Consider the following 19368-nt stretch of genomic DNA (forward strand, 5'->3'; position numbering starts at 1 on the left):
GAGTCTGACGTGAAAAGGTTGTTTCCTGCAGAGCAATGGCATCTCCACAAGGACTGTGACACTCTTGCTGTCTTCGAGCATAACCACCAGCATCTTTACTCGAATTTCCTATCAGATATCAAGATAATGTATTCCTCAAAGCATAGAGAAGCTATTATCTACTCATTTTCAATCTGTAATTACTCTGAGAAAATGTGGGTGTGTTCAACACGGTCTCCCATCAAGAATGCAGGCCTCTCCCCAAGCTCCCCTTTCCTGGGCTTCTAAAGTCTAGCATCTCCATTCTGCTTGTACAGAGCCAAGATGTTTGGTGGGAAAAGTTCCCTACGTTCATCTCTTTAAAAATATAAATAAATCACATCACTATGAGCTAATCATGAAGTCTCATGTAGCCTGGGTAGCAAAAAAAAGAGGCCTGTACAGCCTGTTGTGTTGTCCAAGAGGGCCGAGTCTGAGTCAACCCCCAGGGGGGAGGGGGGCTGGGGGTTGACAATTGGAAATTGGCCACAGCAGCAGAGATGCAAATAAAATGCTTGGATTTATGTTGGCAGAAGACCAGTAAGTCTCTCTGTGACATGTTCACTGGATGCTACACACAGACACACATGTGCACCCAACACAGCATACATACATAAATACAATAACCCATAGGGATAACTCAGATACAAACACTTGCACTGAAGGGCCTTGGAATGCTAAAAGCTGTTGATGGCTCATTGGAAGTGCCAACAGCTGAGGCGGTTATGCTGTTCTTACTGCTGTCTGTTGGCGGCGGAAGCCCCTGTGATTTCACACTGGCACCAGCTCAAACACCGCCTCATACAAGACCCACAACTCCCCCTCCAATACCATCCCACACATAGCACCACACTTCATCCGCCTATTCTTGGCCCAGACATCAGTGCCACTCCGCCTGACACCTTTCTCTATGTGCAGCAACAACATGAATGAGCATGTGTCTCAGCACATACACAAGTCTCAGTCCAGGATATCCACCTTAATTCTGCTCTCAAGATAACATAACGCTGCACAGACGCACGCAGATGCAAATAGGTCCTCCGCTGAAACAGATACACGCCGAAAACCAGCTTCCACTCCCTGCTTTGGACAGTCGGAAAGTCCTGTGAGGATTAGCATGTTAGCGTTTGACCTGCTTGCTGACTAGACGACCCCAATACTTAATACCTACCCTGAGGTTTGCTCCATAAGCCTATAGTCCGTCCTTCCCTTTTTATGGCTCCTGCCTGCCTGCTTACTTCTCACAGTCACAGTCTCCACCTTTACTGCTCTGCCGCCTCCCTCACATGGGACAATGAAAGGACCAAGAATGTGATTACACTCACTTAAGGCCTTTTAATAGGACTAGAGCACATGAACTGTGTGGGCCTGTTTGAGGCACCGTATCTTTTCATGCTCTGCGTGGGGAATATTCTCCAGTACGGAATGGAGTCATGTTCCACTGGTTACTTTCCTTTTTTTGGCAAAGCTGCAAGGAGCTTAATCATTTTTACATGCATATTTCCCTGCTGAAATACTGATAGTCCCCTTGTTCACACAGTGGAGTGAATGTGTGGGTGTAGGTGTGTGTGTGTGGAGCCTCAGTCTGTGATCTCCATCATTAGAGATGTCTGTCTCTTCTCAGTCTGTCATGGGAAATATGAGACAGGCTTTTCAGTAACCGTACACTGCCAGCCTGTTCACACCTAGCCCAGGGGGAGGATGCATCTCTCCAACACACTGTGGCAACTTTTGATTCTCACTGGTGCCGACGTATGCATGCACATGCATGCAACCAGTTTGCCCGTTTGATGATGACTGTACGTTCCGTCAAGAAAATTATGGTTTATTAACGAGTACACGAGCGTCCGTGCCTGTAAAAACAAATGCACACGTGAATGCACAGTTTGAGAGGATGAGAGGAGTAAAGTGGAGGGGAGTCGCGTGAGAGGCAGAGCTGCAGCCACAGGAGAAACTTTATGGAACCAAGTGCCCTGTAATCCCACTCTCTCAGTCAGGCCTGCCCTGCTGAGTGAGCCCAGTTTAACTGCCCTTAACTGCTACCTGTGACAAACCTGTTTGCCTTACAACATGCAGCTGGGGGCTCCTCTGAAGCTAGACTTGCAGGACTTCAAAGGCATGTGTGTGGGTGGCTGGGGAAATGCACTTGCATTGGAGAAATAGGGATGAATTGAATTGGCCTATTCACATTGGATCCTTATTTATTGATTTGTCTCTCCATATAGTTGGTTGAATGTAGATGAATGTGTCAGACAAGTACAGATAAACACAGGTGTGCCAACACCACATTAAGGTTAACAAGCATTAACTATTTCAATTGACTTGTATTTTGTGCCAAGTTAAACAGTGCAACGCAATATTAAAAACTCCTATCAGCTCAGGCCTCCGGGTCACACCCTGGGCGTAGAGAGCCGCCGTGTCCCAACTAGTTCTGTAGTCTTTCCTCCCACACTCTCCTCAAAATGGTAGAAACTCCTTTTAGTTTCCCATTGCCATCCTCCACAGAGCTCAGTGACATACTTACGTGCACACAGGCAAATATCTCTGCACTGAAGTCCAAGTGAATTATAAGAGTTTTGAGTTCATAGTCAAAGTAAACAACTTTGGATCATAGAAAGTGAAGACAAAGATGACTACATTCCAAAGGAATGAGCAACAGGGAGTTCAAAACAGAATAAATAGTACTTGTACCCAAAACAATTAAACTAATGATCAAAGTAAACACATAAAGGAACTATGTCACATACAGCAGTGGGTCGTAAAGCAATAAACTGGGGCATAATAAATACTATTAGAGACGTTTTGGCTCTTAGGCAGTGTAATGAAGGTCACAAGATTGTGTGTTACCTTTCACATAAAAGGCTGAAGCAGGTGTCAGCTCCTTCTTCTGTTTGGGCTGTCTTCCATTGTGGAGGGAGTCTGTGTACTGCTTAACCCTCTGGTCCACAGCCTCTCGAACCAGGGCAGTAACCTCCTAAAGACAGTGTGCAGATATGCAGCACAGCAAATGAGACAACGGCAGTTGTTTTTGGACTTTCCAAGTAAAGATTAATGATGAGCACAGGTAGAAAACAGGACAGCCGAAGTCTCGAGTGAAAGGTCGGTAAGGCAACTCCACAAGTGGCTAGTTTGAGAGATTAGAACCATTTTGCAACAATGAAAACCCCCAAGAAGAACGGGCCGAAGGCTCAGTCATTTTAAATTCCACGCTGCTGCTGACTTTTGATAAGGCCTCCAGCTGAACAAAAGCCATATACTTACGCACACACGTATTCACACGCACGCCCCTCTCCCTGTGTCTGTACCTGAATGTGCTCCACGGTAAACCAGCCGGCGTCCTCTTGGCCGCCCAGGGGCAGAACGTGGAGATTCACCAGCACAGCAAAGTTCCCACACTGTAACACAAAGAGGAAGAACAGCCACAGATTGCTGAGGGGCATTGAGCTCACAGACAACAAAGGAAATCAGAGTGTGGGTGATTGACAGCGAGACAAACCACCACGACCCCCTGTGTCCTCAAACATCACCCCAGGCCTCTCACAGCAGTCCCCTCCCTCCTGTTTCTCTGTCTAGCCATCTCTTTACCAACCTCTTTACAAAAAAAGTATGGCCTCGTCTGTCTCCTCATATTTCCCCACTCTCAGGGTAAAATGTATGTTTTTTTTCTTCTATAAACTTTAGCAATACAGTCACTGCCTCAAGTCATAACAGGCTGCACAGAAATTGGGATTACCCTCTTTGCATCAGAGTGGTGTAGAAACTCCTCAGATCTGCCCTAAAGCACTCTGCAATGTTTCTGCACTTCTGCACTACAACTTCTTGAGTGCTGTCGAAAGCTGAGTGGAGGGCTGCCGAGTGGATTCCTGAAGCACGACGTCACTGTGTCAATGACAATCAGCTCCAAGGGACATGCAGGCCAGAAATGCCGCGGCCGGTTAAATTGCCGTTACATCTTTCTCATGCTGGCCTGATTATAGTTTACACATGAGTGCAAAAGCTGCCCACTGCAGAGAGCAAATGGATGTGGGTCTCGTGTGAACTTCGCCTCTCCCTGGACAAGGAAGTAATGGATGGACTGAGACCACCCACAACACGACACAGAGGAGCAACAAGTACTGCCCAAAACCCACAGTGATAATGCCGCAAAAAAAAAGCATTGAACTGAGTGGGGTAGCAAAAACTAAGTCGGAGAAAGACAAAACCAGAACCAGATTTCAGGCTCACCGCGTGTAACTGTAAAAGAGTGTGTACAAACTCGTCCCCTTGCAGACAGAATGACTAAACTCAATCCAGACTTGAGGGATGTTCCTACAAATGGTTCTCAAGATGACGCGAGAGGAAGACTCCACTGTGTGTGTCGGGGAAGGCCTCCACCACTTAGGTCCTGCTTCTAGTCACAAGCCTACACTTGCAAACTCTCTCCAGTTGTCTCCTCCTCTTGTTTAAAAAGAGTTTGATTCATCGTTATAAAACTAAAGTTGGGCTGGGAACCTTGCATCAAGTGACATTAAACGGCTAAATACTGGCTTTGAGCAGATCAAGCTGACAAATATTTTTTCTTTTTTCCCATGAGAGCATTTTCCTTTCTCATTGTCTTTCTGCAATAATGATTGAAGTGAAGCCACGTTCTTAGCAGGCACTGTTCTTCTGCAGGATAAGTCCTAATATAAAAGCCCAAAATGTGTGCTATCTTGTACTCAAGTAAGTCTCTGCATCAGTTTTACTAAGACTAACTGGTATATGAATGTTATTCTACATCTCTTATAGGCAATGAATTAAGCTGTCATCTTTTGTCTTATAAATCCATATCTTGAAATAGAACAAAATGGACCACAGAAGTCCAAACTTCAAAATGTGATAAGCTCAAAAAAGAAAACTGTTAATTACGGAGTAGTTCCTGTATAAACCTAGCAAATTATAAACAATACTCGTTCCATAAAAACATGCCTTCACAAAGACAACAATATGCCATGGACCAGAACACAGCCCCCATTTTTGTGCAAGCTCCTCGTGTATAAAATGTATGCATGTTGCCTGTCAGAATCAGCTCGTCCCTACAGATAAGTCTTCTCCCCATCCTTTGCCCTTTGTCTCACAGCGGTCCACGGATGACTGGTGGCCTCAGCTGACTGCCTTCAACAATTACCAGCGTGTGGGAAAGCCAAGCAACAGAGGGTCCGACCTTGTCAATCAAAACACAGGGACCGACTCACGGATGAGCCCCACATGGGTTTCCTGGGGTTGGACTTGACACACACACACACACACACGCCGGAAAGGTTTTGGTATCCCGACTATATTCTCTGATTGTTGAGCCCTCTGAATAGCTTCACAGATGAGTATGGCAACGCTGCAACAAGGTACTAGTTTATCGGGTATGAATTAAAATGTATACATGAGTTACCAGTCTATCAGGTATACATTTAAATGTTTATAAATGTATAATATTGACAATGTGTCATAGAAATGTAAATGTACCTCCATGGAAGTGCTGTGTGCAAAGTTATTGGTGCTGTGGCATCGGAATGTTTTATAATGAGGGCCGTTTCTCATATTCTATCCCCTGGGCCGCCACTTGAGTAGATCCTGATAAGGATCAGTCTTCTCGGGAACATGGCTCAAAATTACACAAGCTAATGCAAGCTCAAAAGAGCGGCACACAAGGTTAATTTGATCAATATCCTGGAATGAAGGGAGCAGTGTAGGAAGTGCGGCACTGAATGAGACGCAGGAGGGTGAATCCCCTAAAGTGGCTTCAGAGCTTCTGATTGAGTCTGTATTTTGGGCTGAAAGCCAGACATCTAGCAAGCCTTAGACTAACTTCCTTTTATCACATTAGAGCAGCAGACGAGACTCAACTGGGAACTGGACATTAATAACAAACATTGGTCTGCCTCTTACAAAAAAACAGCATGTGATTCCCCGAGCTTCTAAGAAATAAGGGGATTTTGTCAGGAAAGCTAATGCAATTACGCTAATAAGAAAAAATTCATTAGCTCAGCAAAACTGGGGATTTGGTGGAGGGCCAAATTTCCCTGTTCAATCTTTGAGTCCAGGCTATCAGAGCTTGTATAAAAGGAAGGTTGCGTTGATTGTGGCAAAATACGGCAAAATCTAATTTTACACAAAGGCTTCGAATACAATCGCATCACGTGGTCTAAATTTGTCAAATCCCAGCACAAAGAGTGACCAGTGGATCTCTAGCCTGAACTCTGCCGTGAACTATGACCCCTAGCTACTCTTTGGTGAGATCTCTGTAAAGCAATTTGAAAGTGCCTTAAAAAAAATCCAATATGCTCCATGAAAGAGTGAAAACGAAACAAAAATGCAAGAATAACAACTCTCAGCAAATACTACCACAAATGCCTTTCTCTCACAACACAGTCGCTACACTACCATCAGCAGGACCCCTGACGGATTCCATTAACTCGACATATTCATTTATTAATTCATGAGCTCTCCTACTTTGTGTTCTTTGCTTTGACGCATTTAAGGCAATACTCTGTGCAACTGTCTCTCCGTTGTTGGAAAGAAAGGTTTGATAAAAGGGCCAAATTCTAGAGGAAGTTACTCCTTTCATACATGCTAAAGTGGGCCAGCACGGTTTTGTTCTCTGTCTTGCACAGGCCTTTTAGAGTTATGAACAGAGGCTGGGGGCTGAATGAGAGGCGGCAAGGAGCGCTACTTAATACCAAATCCTTTATTGTGCCATCTTTTGTACGCTGTCAAACGGGGAATGAAAAGGGCCGAGTCTTCCTGCAAGCTCAGCTCAACTTCGCTATCCTAATTCTCCCCACTGCCAATCTGATAACCATGACCTGCTGGGGGGGAAAAAGGCTTTAACAAAGACAAAAACATGAGAAACACCCGAGATCGAAGCTGCCCCCAGTCCACAGCACAACATGAGAAAATGCCTTCATATTTTCTGTCTGTGAATAAACAAATCCCAACTCAAACCCACCGACAGCTCCTTTCCCTTTCTGGTCTATATCACTCTCAGTTCCCAAAACACTCTACCTTCCCTTATCTCTCTCCCAGAGCCTGCTCTCCGTCCTCCCGCCTGTGCTGGTCCGGGTTGGGCACGGGGCCCAAACTCTTGGAGCAGCTTCACCCACCTCCCCACCTCGCTGCCCTTTGCCATTGTTATCGCGCCGTAAAAGAACCAGACCTTCTCGGACTGCACTTAGCTCAAAGGCTAACACTAACCAGCCGCAGATGTTTACATTGGGAAAGAAGGGGCAGCAGATGCGGTCTCACTCAATAAAACTTGCATCTCTCCCACTCCCCCTTTGTCTCTCTCTTTTTCTGACTTTCTCTCTCTCTCTCTCTCTCTCTTTTTCTGCAAGTCTGCAAAGAACCCAGGGGAGCTCTTTAGATCTGTGGGTGTGACAATCTTGCTCTCGGGCTTCGTTTGCCCTCATTCCCAAGCTCTCTCTGTACTGTGAGTCACCTGGGTTTCCCCTTCAAGGGAAAAAAATAAATAAAAGACAACTCTCTTATCCAATTTTTCTAACAGCCAGATACTGAGCGGTGGAACCTGAGACTTGATTATTATTGGCGCAAATGTAGTTTGCAGATAGTTTGCAGAAGTGTTTTGTGTGCAATTGCTCCCCTTCATGTGAATGTTAGCACACCTGAGTTGTTTATATTTGATGATTAAAAAAAAGAGACAACCCAGGAGTGGAATTCCAGCAGCAAGAACTGACAGGAATATATTCAGGTATACTAAGCAAACAAACCTCAGAAGTTCTTGAGAAATTGTTAAAGAGCGAAACAGCAGGCTGAGAAGCGTTTGGCCAAATTAGGACACGCACTTTTTGTCCAGCAATGTGTTGAGATTAAAGGTGGCTTTTTTTACATCGTTATTCTTGTCACTTTCATTTCCACAAGTTGGAAAGGGTCAAAATGTTTCCAATCACACTGCAATGATTTTGCACAGAGGCAAGCTGTGTGGCCTGATATGAGGTCATCTGCATCGCGACAACAACACTAAACAGCACATAAACCTCTGACATTAAACTGCTCTGGGATACCTCAGTCTATTTATTCTTAAAAAACACGTTGGTCTCATCCTACTACAGTGGATGGTTAGAAAGTCAGCAGTGCATATTGCTAATAGAAGGCAGATTGCAGGGCTCTACAGCGGTAATGTCCTGGCAGACAGCAACCGCTTCAGTGGATCAGTGTTTTAGCCTGCAGGCCCTTTTTCGGGAGGTCTGAGAAGTGGCAGGTCACTATATAGTCTTAAGCCTATTTAAGAAGGAGCATACCAGCACCTCCTCCTTTCAAAGACCAGGGAGGGAGCTGCTTTGAAAACATTGTCTGAGAAAGAAAACATTTCAGAACAGCCTATGTTATGGGGAATCCAAGAACTTGACTCATAATTGCATAAATTATCCATGCTCTGTGCAAGCTGTCGAACTGAGTTTGCAACATGCCTTTGTGAAAACAATGTGTCTGTGCAGATGTTTGTTCTTTACTATCCTTGGAAGTTAATTACATTATTTTATTTTTTAAACACAGAAGTAATGGCGTTTTGCGAAAGAGGAGTCCGGGGTCGTGCCTAGAATGCTATTGTTTAATCCCCTCTAACATACTTGTTTGTGGTTAGTTGGTTAAGCATGGTAGAGGCTGTGTCCATTTTCTCAGGAAGAGTAACACAACAGTATCATTATGTGCCCAGTGGGAAGGAACCCTCCGTGAACCTCCAGGGTTTTACTCTCCCACAACCAGCTGAGGGGGAGGGCTGTATGCAGGCATGCATATGAAACAAATAAAGGGGGTGAATGCAATATCTGGTCAACTAGGCACACATGGCATTATGGAGGATGTGAGAGATCAGTGCAAATGTCTGCAGCCCTCATCCAAAACTCTCAATAAATGAAACATCAACAAAAGAGAGACCAGTGGCTTTTCCTGCACTTAACAAAAACATCTGATGTGCATTATTCCTGACAGAACATCAGACTGAGGATGAACAGCTTGGATTTTTAATAGAATGAGTTTCCCTTGCTCTGTAAGGCTGTGACCATTAACAAAAGGCTCTCGGGGAGACAGTCGAGTGAGATTTGCAAAAAGTGTCCAGAAACTCTGAATAACGTGTTCTAAAGGATGAATGACAACGTCAAAATGTGAAGTCAAGACACTTGCAACATGTGTCTGTACTTCCCTCTAGTGGCCAAATAATTCACTACTGAGAGGGACAAAACAATGAATAAGACAAACGTAGAGGGCGATGCACCATAATATTAAACATTATCCTGTATTTTTTTCCCATACTGCACAACAGCTGGTTTAACATAGACCAATTGCTGTAAGTGTCTGTAGCAGTTGTTAGTAACAATAACAATAATAAGTGTGAATGAATTTCTTCTATTATATTCTCTAGTAGGCTCCGTAGTTGTATGCATTATATGTGTGTTTTAAGTGAGGCTTTCTGATCACTGAAAAGCACCGACCCCTCCGTATTAATTGCAATAAATATGTTAGAAACTAACGTCATAGCAGTATTTACGATGTAACGAGCATGGGTGCATCAGTGCTGAATAAAGTGTACTGAGGAAGGTCCTGAGCAGATCAAATAAAATATATATATATATATATATATTAAGTTATATATATATATATATATATATATATAAGTCATTATAACTAAAATACATTAAATGTAAATGTTGAGATAAATGATAACTTCTTGAAAATATGTTTGAGCTTTTTCATTGCAATTTTCTCTCTGTATGTTCAATCTCAGCTTTATTCAAATGGTAGTCACACAACTGATGTAAAGGCCAACGTTTTAATAGGTGTTGCACATAAATAGTGAACATTTTAATATTACACAATGCTGTTTAATATAACACTATAATATACATACTATCACTTTATTCAACACTCTACTACAATACTCTGTATGCTGTATATTAAAATGTTCACTTACCTTAATGGCAAATTTGAGAGGAGCCATTGAAGAGAACACAGCAGTCAGCTAGTTACACCTGAAAAAAGTGTATAGTCACAGATTACACCACAAATGGTAGTTTATTAATAACACAACATATAATACAGATATAGTTTACCAACTTTCTAAGAGATGAACACGAGCTTGCTTATTAGACACTCTATGGTACTCCACATTGAACCGACCACCCCGTGCTATACATCTCTCAGAGATAAAGTGGTAGGGTTGGTATTAGTTAACTAGTTACACAGCATCACATTTCTTATAGACATGTATTAGGGGTTTAGCGCTAACCTAAACAAGGTGTGCTCGTGTATCAGTTATTAGCTAACGTTGGTTATCAGTTCAACGAATTTTAACAGCTGGGCTCACGAGACGAATTATTAACGGTGCTAACAAACAACATGATGGCCTCAGCATTACGCCATCATCGGCGAATGACACGCGACTCACACTACACATGTGTAATAAACACATTCACGACAGAGTTCATACACATACCGCCAACAGCTTTGAATCGGTTAGTCGTTGAGGCGGCAGGAGATGACGTCACGTTTAGTTCGTCGTCCAACAACTGCAAAACCGGTGTGAGTCTCAGTTTTTCAAAACACCTCGGGAAGACTGCAGCAAGGCGACTGTGGAGTTACGGAGTTTTAAGGAGAATATCTATCGTAAAAGCAGCCATGTTTGAGATTGGTGAGAAAATGCGACTGTTTATCCAGTCGGACCCCGCTCCAACGCAACGCTGTTCGCGCTACCATGGAAACGAGTTGGCTTTAAAAGAGCCTGTATTATGTAACATTTCGATAGTATGTTGTCGAAATGTATTTACATCTTTTTTTGTAATCATACAATAGCCATGAAAATAGTAAAAATGAGATTATTTTATATGTGTTGGTATAATATATAAATGGTAGCTATATCCCAAATGTCTTTATTTTATGTCAGGCAATGTTAAAGATTTCTCACTGTCCGTGGCGAGCAAAGGCGATTACTGTGGACAAAGTTCCCTAAAGAGCTGCCACTCAAAAAGTGAACTCACTTTCTAACGTTGATAGCGGTCTTGTTAATCTGCTCGGAGACGTTTCTGCTTCAGTGATGTCTCGACTCGACAAGAAGTCTCCGTCTGTCTGTACGGACCTGCCGCTGGACAACACCGACATTTGTAACAAGCTCCACCTGCTGAAGCAGCTTCTGAAATCGTGTTTTGGCCCAACGGGTAGACTCAAACAAGTCCACAACAACATCGGAGGACACGTCGTCACCACCTCCACCTCCTCCGTTCTCCTCCCAGCCATTTCCTCCTCGCAGCCTTTCATCAATCTGATCAAAACCTCCATCCTCAACCACGTCTCTCGCTTCAGTGACTGCGGTTTGTTTGCCGCCGTTCTTTGTTTATCCCTTATCGAGCACGCGACACGGTCCGGTCTCCGTGGAGGCGTGGCCATCAGAGTGAACACGCACCTGCTGGGGCTGTGCACCAGTTACCTCCAACGGGAGGACTGCGGTTGTAAAGTTAAGCTCGACTTCTGCAGCAGTCACAGCTTGGTCGCGTTGGCTCGCAGCGTTATCTCCAGCAAACCAGCGTGCGCGCTCACGGAGCCGGAGGCACTTCACGTCAGCAAATTGGCTGTACGGGCTTTTTTGCTGACCGTGCCCTGTCAGAGCCCAGGGGAAGTCACTCTCGGCAAAATAGTGACAGTCTGCGTTGAAGGCCACGCTGTGCTAAACTCTGCAGTGTTTCCAGGTTTGCTGGTGGACGCGCTCGACGTCTTGCTTGTCGACGGGTCGGAGAGCGCGCACTCCAATCCACTGCGCGTGGTGGTGTTCAGTGCGTCCCTGGCCGGAGATCTTGCTGAACTGGGAGATGGGACGATTGACGTGCACCCGGGTGCAGACACGGACTCGCAGATACTGGATCAGCTCCTGGAGCTCGGCAAGCGGGTGGTCCGGGATGAGGTGAAGCTCTGCGCGTGCCAGAAGGTCGTGCACCCTGTCCTGCAGCACTACCTGCAGAGTCATGGTGTCGTAGTGATAGAGAGACTTGGAATCGCTCTCATGGAGCCACTCGCTCAGCTGACGGGTAGGCCTCTAAATGTCCGGAGTCCATTGCTTTGACTTAATATCATTATAGACGAGCTCTCAGAGACCACGGGTATGTTACGTCCCAAAGTTATCAAAGATGCCCAATGGTTTGAAGATTTCACTCTCTCTGTGTGTGTGTGTGTGTGTGTGTGTGTGTGTGTGTATGTGTGTGTGTGTGTGTGTGTGTGTGTCCCTAAAGTTCTGTCCACTCTAACCGACAGGTGCTCAACCTGTGGCCACATTGCACACCACCATCCCAGCCAGGGCCTACGGGAAGGTGAGGGGTCTCAGTGTTAAGCCTTTTGGATCCAAGACGATGCTGCATTTACACCCTTCTGGGGAGTCGTCCATCTGCACGATGATCCTCTGCCACAGGAACGAGACTATGTTGAGTGAGCTGAAGGTACGATACAGAGGGAGAGATATGTATTGAAGGATGTGATACCTTTTTGGTCGCCCATGCACAAGAAGCAGAAAAGAAGAAATATGATTTATGATGTATGGCCTCATAAAGCTCAATTGGTGTGGCGTTCATTTCTCACCAATATGGACAGGCGAGAAATGAAATTATTCTGCAGCACTTAAAAAAAAAGTGCTTTTACACACAGATCGGCTTGGAAAGTCCATTAATGTGAGGCAAACCCAACGGATGAACTGATGTGTTCATTTTTTATTGGTTGAAGGTGGCGTGCCAGAAGACTGAACATGTGTTGGGGCTCACCTTGAGAGAACCATCCGCCTTACTTGGAGGTGGGTGCACAGAGACCCACCTGGCTGCTTACGTCAGACACAAGGTGAGATCCATTGTCAATGTGATTTCTGCACATTCAAAACATATCCCACATATTTGTGCTCTCTGAGAAGTTGAGGCTAAAAATTGTAATATTTTGATTGAAAGAGTAAAGTTGCTAATTAAGAATTGCAGAACAGATCATCAATAGTTCACAAAAACATGTTCTAGTTGAATACCTATCACAACTACAACTGTTTTAGTTTGTCGTATCATTTTGTGTGTGTATATCGCGTCGGTGAACACAAATGTGCAGTCGGGTCGCATTTTTGACGACACCTCAGTGACTGCCTTCTTCAGTCACCTCACCCGGCCCATCTTCACTGCCACAGTTAGCCGTTTCAGACATTTTTTTGCATCATTCGGATGCACAGAGACCGTGACCTCATAGTCGGCCGTGATCACAACATGTCGTCATTGTGGTCTTATTTTCATCTCTCAGAGCATGAAAGAAGTCCCAGAGACCGTATCAGCCCTTGGGTGCTCACAGACGGAGCTCCTTCGTGGCGTGGACGGTTTCTGCCAATCTCTGGAGTCTGTGGCCGCCGCGCTGGAGCACGACGGCGGGGACTCTTTCATGGATCTGACTCACGCTCACCACTGGACTCACCCGGCAGATTGCTTGAAAGGACTCGTGGAGGAGGATAGCTCGGGTGTCTGTGGCTGTGGCCTGATGGAAAGTAGCCCGAATCAGAAGTGGACTTACCTCAACACTAATTGCCCACAGTTCTCACCCGCACCTCTGTCTAGAGATGCAGCTGTTCAGCCACGCGTGCTCGACTCCTTCACGGCGAAACTCAATGCCTTGCAAGTTGCCGTGGAAACTGCTAATCTTGCACTGGATGTGCGATATTTAATTCAAGATATGAACTAGCAGAATAGGCTTTTTATCCAGTGTGGAACTTTATAGTTTGTGATGGTCACAATGAGGAATGAATGGTGTTTCTTTTTTTAAAAAGTAATATTCCATTTTGATACGAGGTGTTGGCATTGCCTTGTGTAAAGATCTGAATGTTGTCTTGGGATTTACCGCTTTGTTAATGATATGATGTTTGAGTATATACATATTTAGTGAATGAAAAGAATTCAGCTCTTTATTGGATGATCAAAGTTTCACTTTAGAGTCCTTAAACCCAAAAGTGAGTTAGCGTTTTTGCACTTCCTGTCCCCTTGTCTCATGGGATGGATTTTCAGTGAGATGCTTAAAAAATATTTTTTAAAGTTCAACACAATTTTAAGAGATTGTTCTTTGAGAGAGTTTTGTTGAACAATATACAACAGCTTGTGCTACAGCATTGAAGGTTTTGGCTAAATGAGATGACAGAACCTCATCACAGTCCGCCTTTACCAAAGAGATCGGGATCAGGCTCGTTCGAGATTAGCCGGCCTGAATCGATCCCTGGCAATCGGCGCACAATGCATGCCGGTTAGACTCGTGTCTGACTTGCTCCGACGTCAACGACAATCTAACGAGATCGAGGCAGACCCGGGGCATGATGGGAAACGCTTGGCGGTCACCTGATCGATGAGCCGATTGGTTCTTTGTTGACAACTTGTAGCAAATGCTATTTTTCTGTGTAATTGTACTTTTTTTAACACAAGATTGTAGGCTATTATCTATCATGTTGTGCAGTGAAGGTTTCATCTAAAATCATATCGTGTGTGAACGTGGTCTCCAAACTACAAGGAGCATACAGATCTAACACATATTTCTGTGCCTCTCAGTGCGCCGTCGTCTTTCTATATAGTCTTTTTACTTCTGCTAAATGCAAAAAAAAAATCATAAAAGTGGTGTTCATTTGTGGAGATTATCTTGCAACATGTGTAACTATCGCCACAAATCTTCTTTTCTACCATAATCCAAAATCCAATTGAAAAATTCCATTGTCTTTTTTTTTTGTCGAGGCAACCAGTAGGTTGGCCTTTAATTAAAATACGTCATCCCTGCTCCACTTTGATCCAAACCAGAATGTTTCTGCTGCAGTTGTCTTTGGTCAGCACTAGGTGGTGCTGCACAGTTGCCACATAGTTTTTAGCCAACATAATACCAAGCATTTAGTAATTACATTATCTTACAGGCAAAGTATTACCAGTCTCAACCTGCTGATTTGCTGAAATAATTTCACAACCTGACAACTATAAAAATACAAAGACCAACCTCTGGCAACTGAAGGTTTCACAAACGCCTCCCTGATCACAATGTTTTCGATGTGTTGCATGACAGACAAATTGAGATCAGAGCCCAGTTACATTCAGAGTGATGAGATGTGACATTTGCTCTGTTCTTTTGCAGTCTGTACATTTTGTGTCTGCATTAAAATAAATGTGTATAGCACATCACAAAATATATTCATGTACACCAAGTGATTGCATCAATGTCTTTATGCAAGTTTCTTTCTGTAGCAGTTTTAATATAAAGAGTTGAACAGTGAATTAGTCCATAACAGTTTCGGATAATAACTGCAAGCAAAACCAAAACAGATTGTTGTGTAGTAAAATGGGCATAATTTCGGTTTAAAAATACAATAGGAACAGGAAATGGACTCTCATGCTGTGCTTGTGTTTGGCTGCTGGTTTGAGTTATTGTCTGCCCTTACAAGATGACAGTCAGGTTATTTTTCTCTCAGAAGATGAATGGAATTAAAGCCTTTCGGAACTTTGGATAGTCTTTGAACGTCTCTTGGTAAAACCTGCAACAGAGGAGTAGAAGATAACAACCATCCCTCAGAAACAGCATGGTAATTAATGTACAGGTAGTTTGGCAATATGCACTGTCAGTGTTTAGGCACCTGTGATGGTGGTAGGCTCTCGGTCCAATAAAACACAGGCTAAACACGGCGAATGAGAGTGCCGGAATGGACCAGGTGGCGACAGCATAGCCGAACCACTCCACTATCTCTCCTAGGTAGTTGGCACCAGACACATATTCAAACAGGCCTCCTGCAGGAGAGTGATAAGAGCAGGTCACTCCCAGGTCAGAGTGAGCAGGAGGTTGTTCAGGTGGGATCTTGTTTCCTACCTGTGGGTATCTTGTAAACTACTTCGCCTGGTTTCCTCAGGTTGCGTAGAATATAGTCACTATGTACGTTCATGGCCATGCCAATGTAAAACAGCAGTAAGCCTAGCAAAAGAATAAATTAAAATCACATTTGTATATCTTTATAGATTAAAAAAAATCTCATTGGGTATTTCATATTGTTAAAATGAAACGTTTTCAAAAGCAAAGACTAAATATTGCTCGCACCAGTTTTATAGCGATAGTCAGCTGACCATTCATCATCAAACTGGGCACAGTGCAGCAGATAGTGGCCCTGCAGTAAACCGTTCAGAGAGCAGAACACGCCCGCTGACAGCATCACGCCCAGTGGGAAAGGTGTTCCTCTGGTCAGCAGGGAATAGACAAAGGTCCTGTGATTGGTGAAGAAATGGTAGACAGCCGGTGGAAAGACGAGGGGGATAACAGTGCATTTTATCCATGCTGGTACATGCAAAGAAAACAGACGGGGAGAGATTTTGAGGGAATGTCTTAGCATGTAAGTGCAGGCAAAAAAGGCGCCATCAAGCCTCATTCTTCATGGTTGCCAATACATGTCTTAGTGTTTTGTCCTTCAGATTATAGCAGCTGGAAATCTCCTTTTTAAAGCTCCTTTTTGTGTGTTTTGCTTCTCGCGTTCCCTTACAAAGTGGCTGTGTACATACTGTACATCTAGTAGCCAGACAATGGCAACGTGATTATAGACCATACCACATTTTAGTGTTCTGTCAATTACAAATATATAAATTTCCATTATTATTACTGCAAATTGAGATCAGGATTAGTTATTAAAAATCATCTTTCACTGGTGAATCATGTGTTAGAACCTTTGTTGCTCACACAAAGCAGGCTAAGAGACAAATATGAGAAAATAAGTCAATATAGAAAATGATAGGTGTGATGCACTCCCCAAGAGCGAGATGGTGGCAACGAAATTAGGAACTGGTACAGCTCCCCCACCACCCTCTACTCTTCCTGCTGAATCCACTCCCCAAAACCGGACTGGTACACCTTTTATTACCTCCAAGATGTCGTCCTTTTATCCTTCTTTGGTTCCCCTATTTTAGTTTGTCTGTTCTGCTTTATTTTGTATTTGTAATTTTCTATTCCTCTATTGTGTCCTTTGCCTCATGTATTTTCTGAAATGTGTACTTGTATTGATGTTATGTTTTTACCTTGCTTCTATGTAGAGCACTTTGAAAACCCTGTTTTTAAAGGTGCTATATAAATAAATGTATTATTATATCGGCAAAAGAGAATATATTAGTAAATATGAGGACAAACCATAAGCACAGCAGTGTGACAAGTGTAAATCAACTGTCGTGCTGACACATTGTATAGATGCTTGTATTTTGAATGACCCCATTCACATGAACTGGTCAACACGGGGCTCGCCTCTGCTCTTACCTTTGAAAGTAGTGCATGCAGAAGGTCCCGAGCAGCAGGTACTGCCCCTGCTCCTCATGCTCAGCAGGCACAGGCCTGCTGAGCATGAGGAGCAGGGGCACCAGGAGCGCGGGCATCTCCTGGAGGAACCAAGCCAGCCTGGCCGGGACGGTCCTGGCCGGAGGAGAGCGTCCCATGTGGCGTCCGTAGGACTTCTGTATGTTCTTGTGATAAACCAAGTGTCCGAGTCCTGCCAGCATCATCCCGCAGCTGAGATAGCTGACCAAGTCCCCGTGGCAGTGCATATAGCAGGGTCGCGCTTATCTTTACCTCCGATATTAAGTTTCCGTACGAAGTTTAAAAGGAATGCAAACGGCCTCTTTTACCCCTGAAGCCAACAGATGGGTGCGTCGGAATCTGGACCGCAAAGTGCTGCCGCGTTCACAGCGCGGGCACGAACATCGTTCCAGGTGATGTTGTCCTTTCCACCTCGGAATGAGCGCTCCGAGTCAACAGCGCGAGCTTTCTCAAAGCCGGGACCGGAGCCAACCGCGTTGTCAAGCCCGTCGCTGAAAGCCTTATGTGGCCGGCCTTCCTGTTTACAGCCACGCGCAGCAACATCTGCTTCTCAAATGATGTCGCTCCGATTGTGTTTCTGTCGCGTCTGTAAATCTGGTGTGAGCTACTGACTATGCATTTTTCTGTTCCTTTTCTACTCATATTTTATCAATGAGGGAGATGGAATAAAGAATGACGTAAGAGGAAGCACTTGACGCGGATAACAGACAATTGAGTCATTAAAGTCCGCATGGAGTCGCAAATACGCACTACATAACCACACGTGTGTGTGTGTGTGTGTGTGTGTGTGTGTGTGTGTGTGTGTGTGTGTGTGTGTGTGTGTGTGTGTGTGTGTGTGTGTGTGTGTGTGTGTGTGTGTGTGTGTGTGTGTGTGTGTGTGTGTGTGTGTGTGTGTGTGTGTGTGTGTGTGTGTGTGGACTCGTAACATTCTCTTGTTAGTGGTTTGATATAAGCGATCCAGTGTTCATGTACGACAGTGTGACAATTAATGACCCTATAACAATACAAATATAAGTACAAATTGTCAGCTGTAGTAAAGTATGCTGTTTTGCTATTTGACGACAGCATAAATTGGTAGAAATGCTGGACATGAAGATTTACAGCCTAATGCCGTCTATTGGTACCGTTAAGTGTTTGTTGAAACGGGTTCAGAGAGGTGTTGCTTCAATAATTTGATGATCATTTTGGAGGAGCTGTAAATAACAAACGCCTCTGTAAAATACAACTTAGTTAAAAAGCAACACATCCTGTATAAAGTTGAATCAACGTCTATCTAAATCGGTTTCAACACAAACTGACAATTAAAACCTTCATAGTAGATAGGTTGTATATTATAAAACAGTGTATATACATAAAATATGCAGTACCACCTGGAGATATTTTCATTTTGAAATGAAGGCACCGTGTATTCATTTCTTTTAATCCTCTGGCTCCCCCTGCTGGTGACATGTCTAAACGTCTCCACTCTAAATACACTGGATACACCTTGTCGCTCCTCTGTATTCGACAAAGGATGTCTATATTAGTAGCATCTGCAGACCTGCACTGCAAACATGTTTTACAAGTGCATACAAAGTTGAAAATTGCACATTTTACAACCAAACGACCATGCTGTGCTTGATTTGCTGAAGTGCTGAAAAACTAAGAGGCTAGTAACCCCATTTAAAAGAATAACAATGTACGTTTAAGGCAGTGATTAAACAATAACATGCATATACCAAGTCTGTAGTTGTCTACGGTTGTAAATAAATACTTGAAGAACCAGACACCAGAGCAGACTTGCTTTTCAGTACATTTTACTTGTTTTGTAACATGAATCCACGGCCTTATCAGAAGAACCTTTTGGGATGCTTTGTCAGTGGAACCTGAGATTAAAAAAAACTCCATTGAGTAGTTAAGTATTATACTTTAGGTTTGTGACATGTAAGTTCCAATTCTCTACGCAACAACAACAAAACATTTCTAAAAGACAAAGAAAGATTCATAAACAGTGTTGATGTTTCTCTCGACAGGAATGAG

At 43.9% G+C, this 19368-nt stretch overlaps 3 protein-coding genes across 8 annotated transcripts in view; 1 reads left to right on the forward strand and 2 right to left on the reverse strand.

Moving 5' to 3' along the window:
* slx4ip (SLX4 interacting protein) overlaps positions 1-10737 on the reverse strand; it is a 30528-nt gene extending 19791 nt beyond the window's left edge. Inside the window, exons 1-4 of one of the 3 annotated variants that reach the window (XM_034552279.1) lie at positions 10478-10737; positions 9956-10013; positions 3324-3413; positions 2866-2992 (exon numbers count right to left, since the gene is read on the reverse strand). In XM_034552279.1, the coding sequence (XP_034408170.1) occupies positions 2866-2992; positions 3324-3413; positions 9956-9982 (244 nt within the window). In that variant the 5' untranslated portion in view covers positions 9983-10013; positions 10478-10737. Of the gene's footprint in view, positions 1-2865; positions 2993-3323; positions 3414-9955; positions 10014-10098; positions 10181-10270; positions 10457-10477 lie in introns of those variants that run through there. The other 2 variants (XM_034552280.1, XM_034552281.1) reach the window with 2 other exon arrangements.
* Positions 10738-10868: 131 nt separating this feature from the next.
* Positions 10869-15247, forward strand: mkks (McKusick-Kaufman syndrome). 2 transcript variants are annotated; one of them, XM_034552278.1, is made up of 5 exons: positions 10870-11348; positions 11724-12059; positions 12283-12464; positions 12745-12855; positions 13294-15247. In XM_034552278.1, the coding sequence occupies exons 1-5, from the start codon at positions 11075-11077 to the stop codon at positions 13723-13725; spliced, it is 1335 nt and encodes a 444-aa protein (XP_034408169.1). In that variant the 5' UTR covers positions 10870-11074; the 3' UTR covers positions 13726-15247. The 2 variants fall into 2 exon arrangements, with proteins under 2 accessions (XP_034408168.1, XP_034408169.1); XM_034552277.1 differs by having other exon boundaries at positions 10869-12059.
* On the reverse strand, positions 15217-17973 carry srd5a2b (steroid-5-alpha-reductase, alpha polypeptide 2b). 3 transcript variants are annotated; one of them, XM_034552283.1, is made up of 5 exons: positions 17293-17973; positions 16096-16259; positions 15871-15972; positions 15641-15791; positions 15217-15541 (listed from the first exon to the last, which is right to left on the reverse strand). In XM_034552283.1, exons 1-5 carry the CDS (start codon positions 17574-17576, stop codon positions 15475-15477), a joined length of 768 nt encoding a protein of 255 aa, XP_034408174.1. In that variant the 5' UTR covers positions 17577-17973; the 3' UTR covers positions 15217-15474. The 3 variants fall into 3 exon arrangements, with proteins under 3 accessions (XP_034408174.1, XP_034408173.1, XP_034408175.1); XM_034552282.1 differs by having other exon boundaries at positions 15350-15791; XM_034552284.1 differs by having other exon boundaries at positions 15350-15791; positions 16096-16329; positions 17293-17375.
* Between the last annotated feature and the right edge of the window lie 1395 nt (positions 17974-19368).

Source organism: Cyclopterus lumpus, chromosome 15 (assembly GCF_009769545.1).
Source record: "Cyclopterus lumpus isolate fCycLum1 chromosome 15, fCycLum1.pri, whole genome shotgun sequence".
In the NCBI taxonomy this organism is placed as follows: domain Eukaryota; kingdom Metazoa; phylum Chordata; class Actinopteri; order Perciformes; family Cyclopteridae; genus Cyclopterus; species Cyclopterus lumpus.

What these genes read in the sequence shown, in the direction of transcription:
- mkks (XM_034552277.1), top strand. Translation starts at nt 11,075, where the DNA reads ATGTCTCGACTCGACAAGAAGTCTCCGTCTGTCTGTACGGACCTGCCG. An exon ending in GCCACTCGCTCAGCTGACGG is followed by an intron (nt 12,060 to 12,282) that starts GTAGGCCTCTAA and finishes TCTAACCGACAG; the next exon opens with GTGCTCAACCTGTGGCCACA. An exon ending in CTGCTTACGTCAGACACAAG is followed by an intron (nt 12,856 to 13,293) that starts GTGAGATCCATT and finishes TTCATCTCTCAG; the next exon opens with AGCATGAAAGAAGTCCCAGA.
- srd5a2b (XM_034552282.1), bottom strand. Translation starts at nt 17,576, where the DNA reads ATGCACTGCCACGGGGACTTGGTCAGCTATCTCAGCTGCGGGATGATG. An exon ending in TGCATGCACTACTTTCAAAG is followed by an intron (nt 16,260 to 17,292) that starts GTAAGAGCAGAG and finishes CACCAATCACAG; the next exon opens with GACCTTTGTCTATTCCCTGC. An exon ending in TGACTATCGCTATAAAACTG is followed by an intron (nt 15,973 to 16,095) that starts GTGCGAGCAATA and finishes TTCTTTTGCTAG; the next exon opens with GCTTACTGCTGTTTTACATT.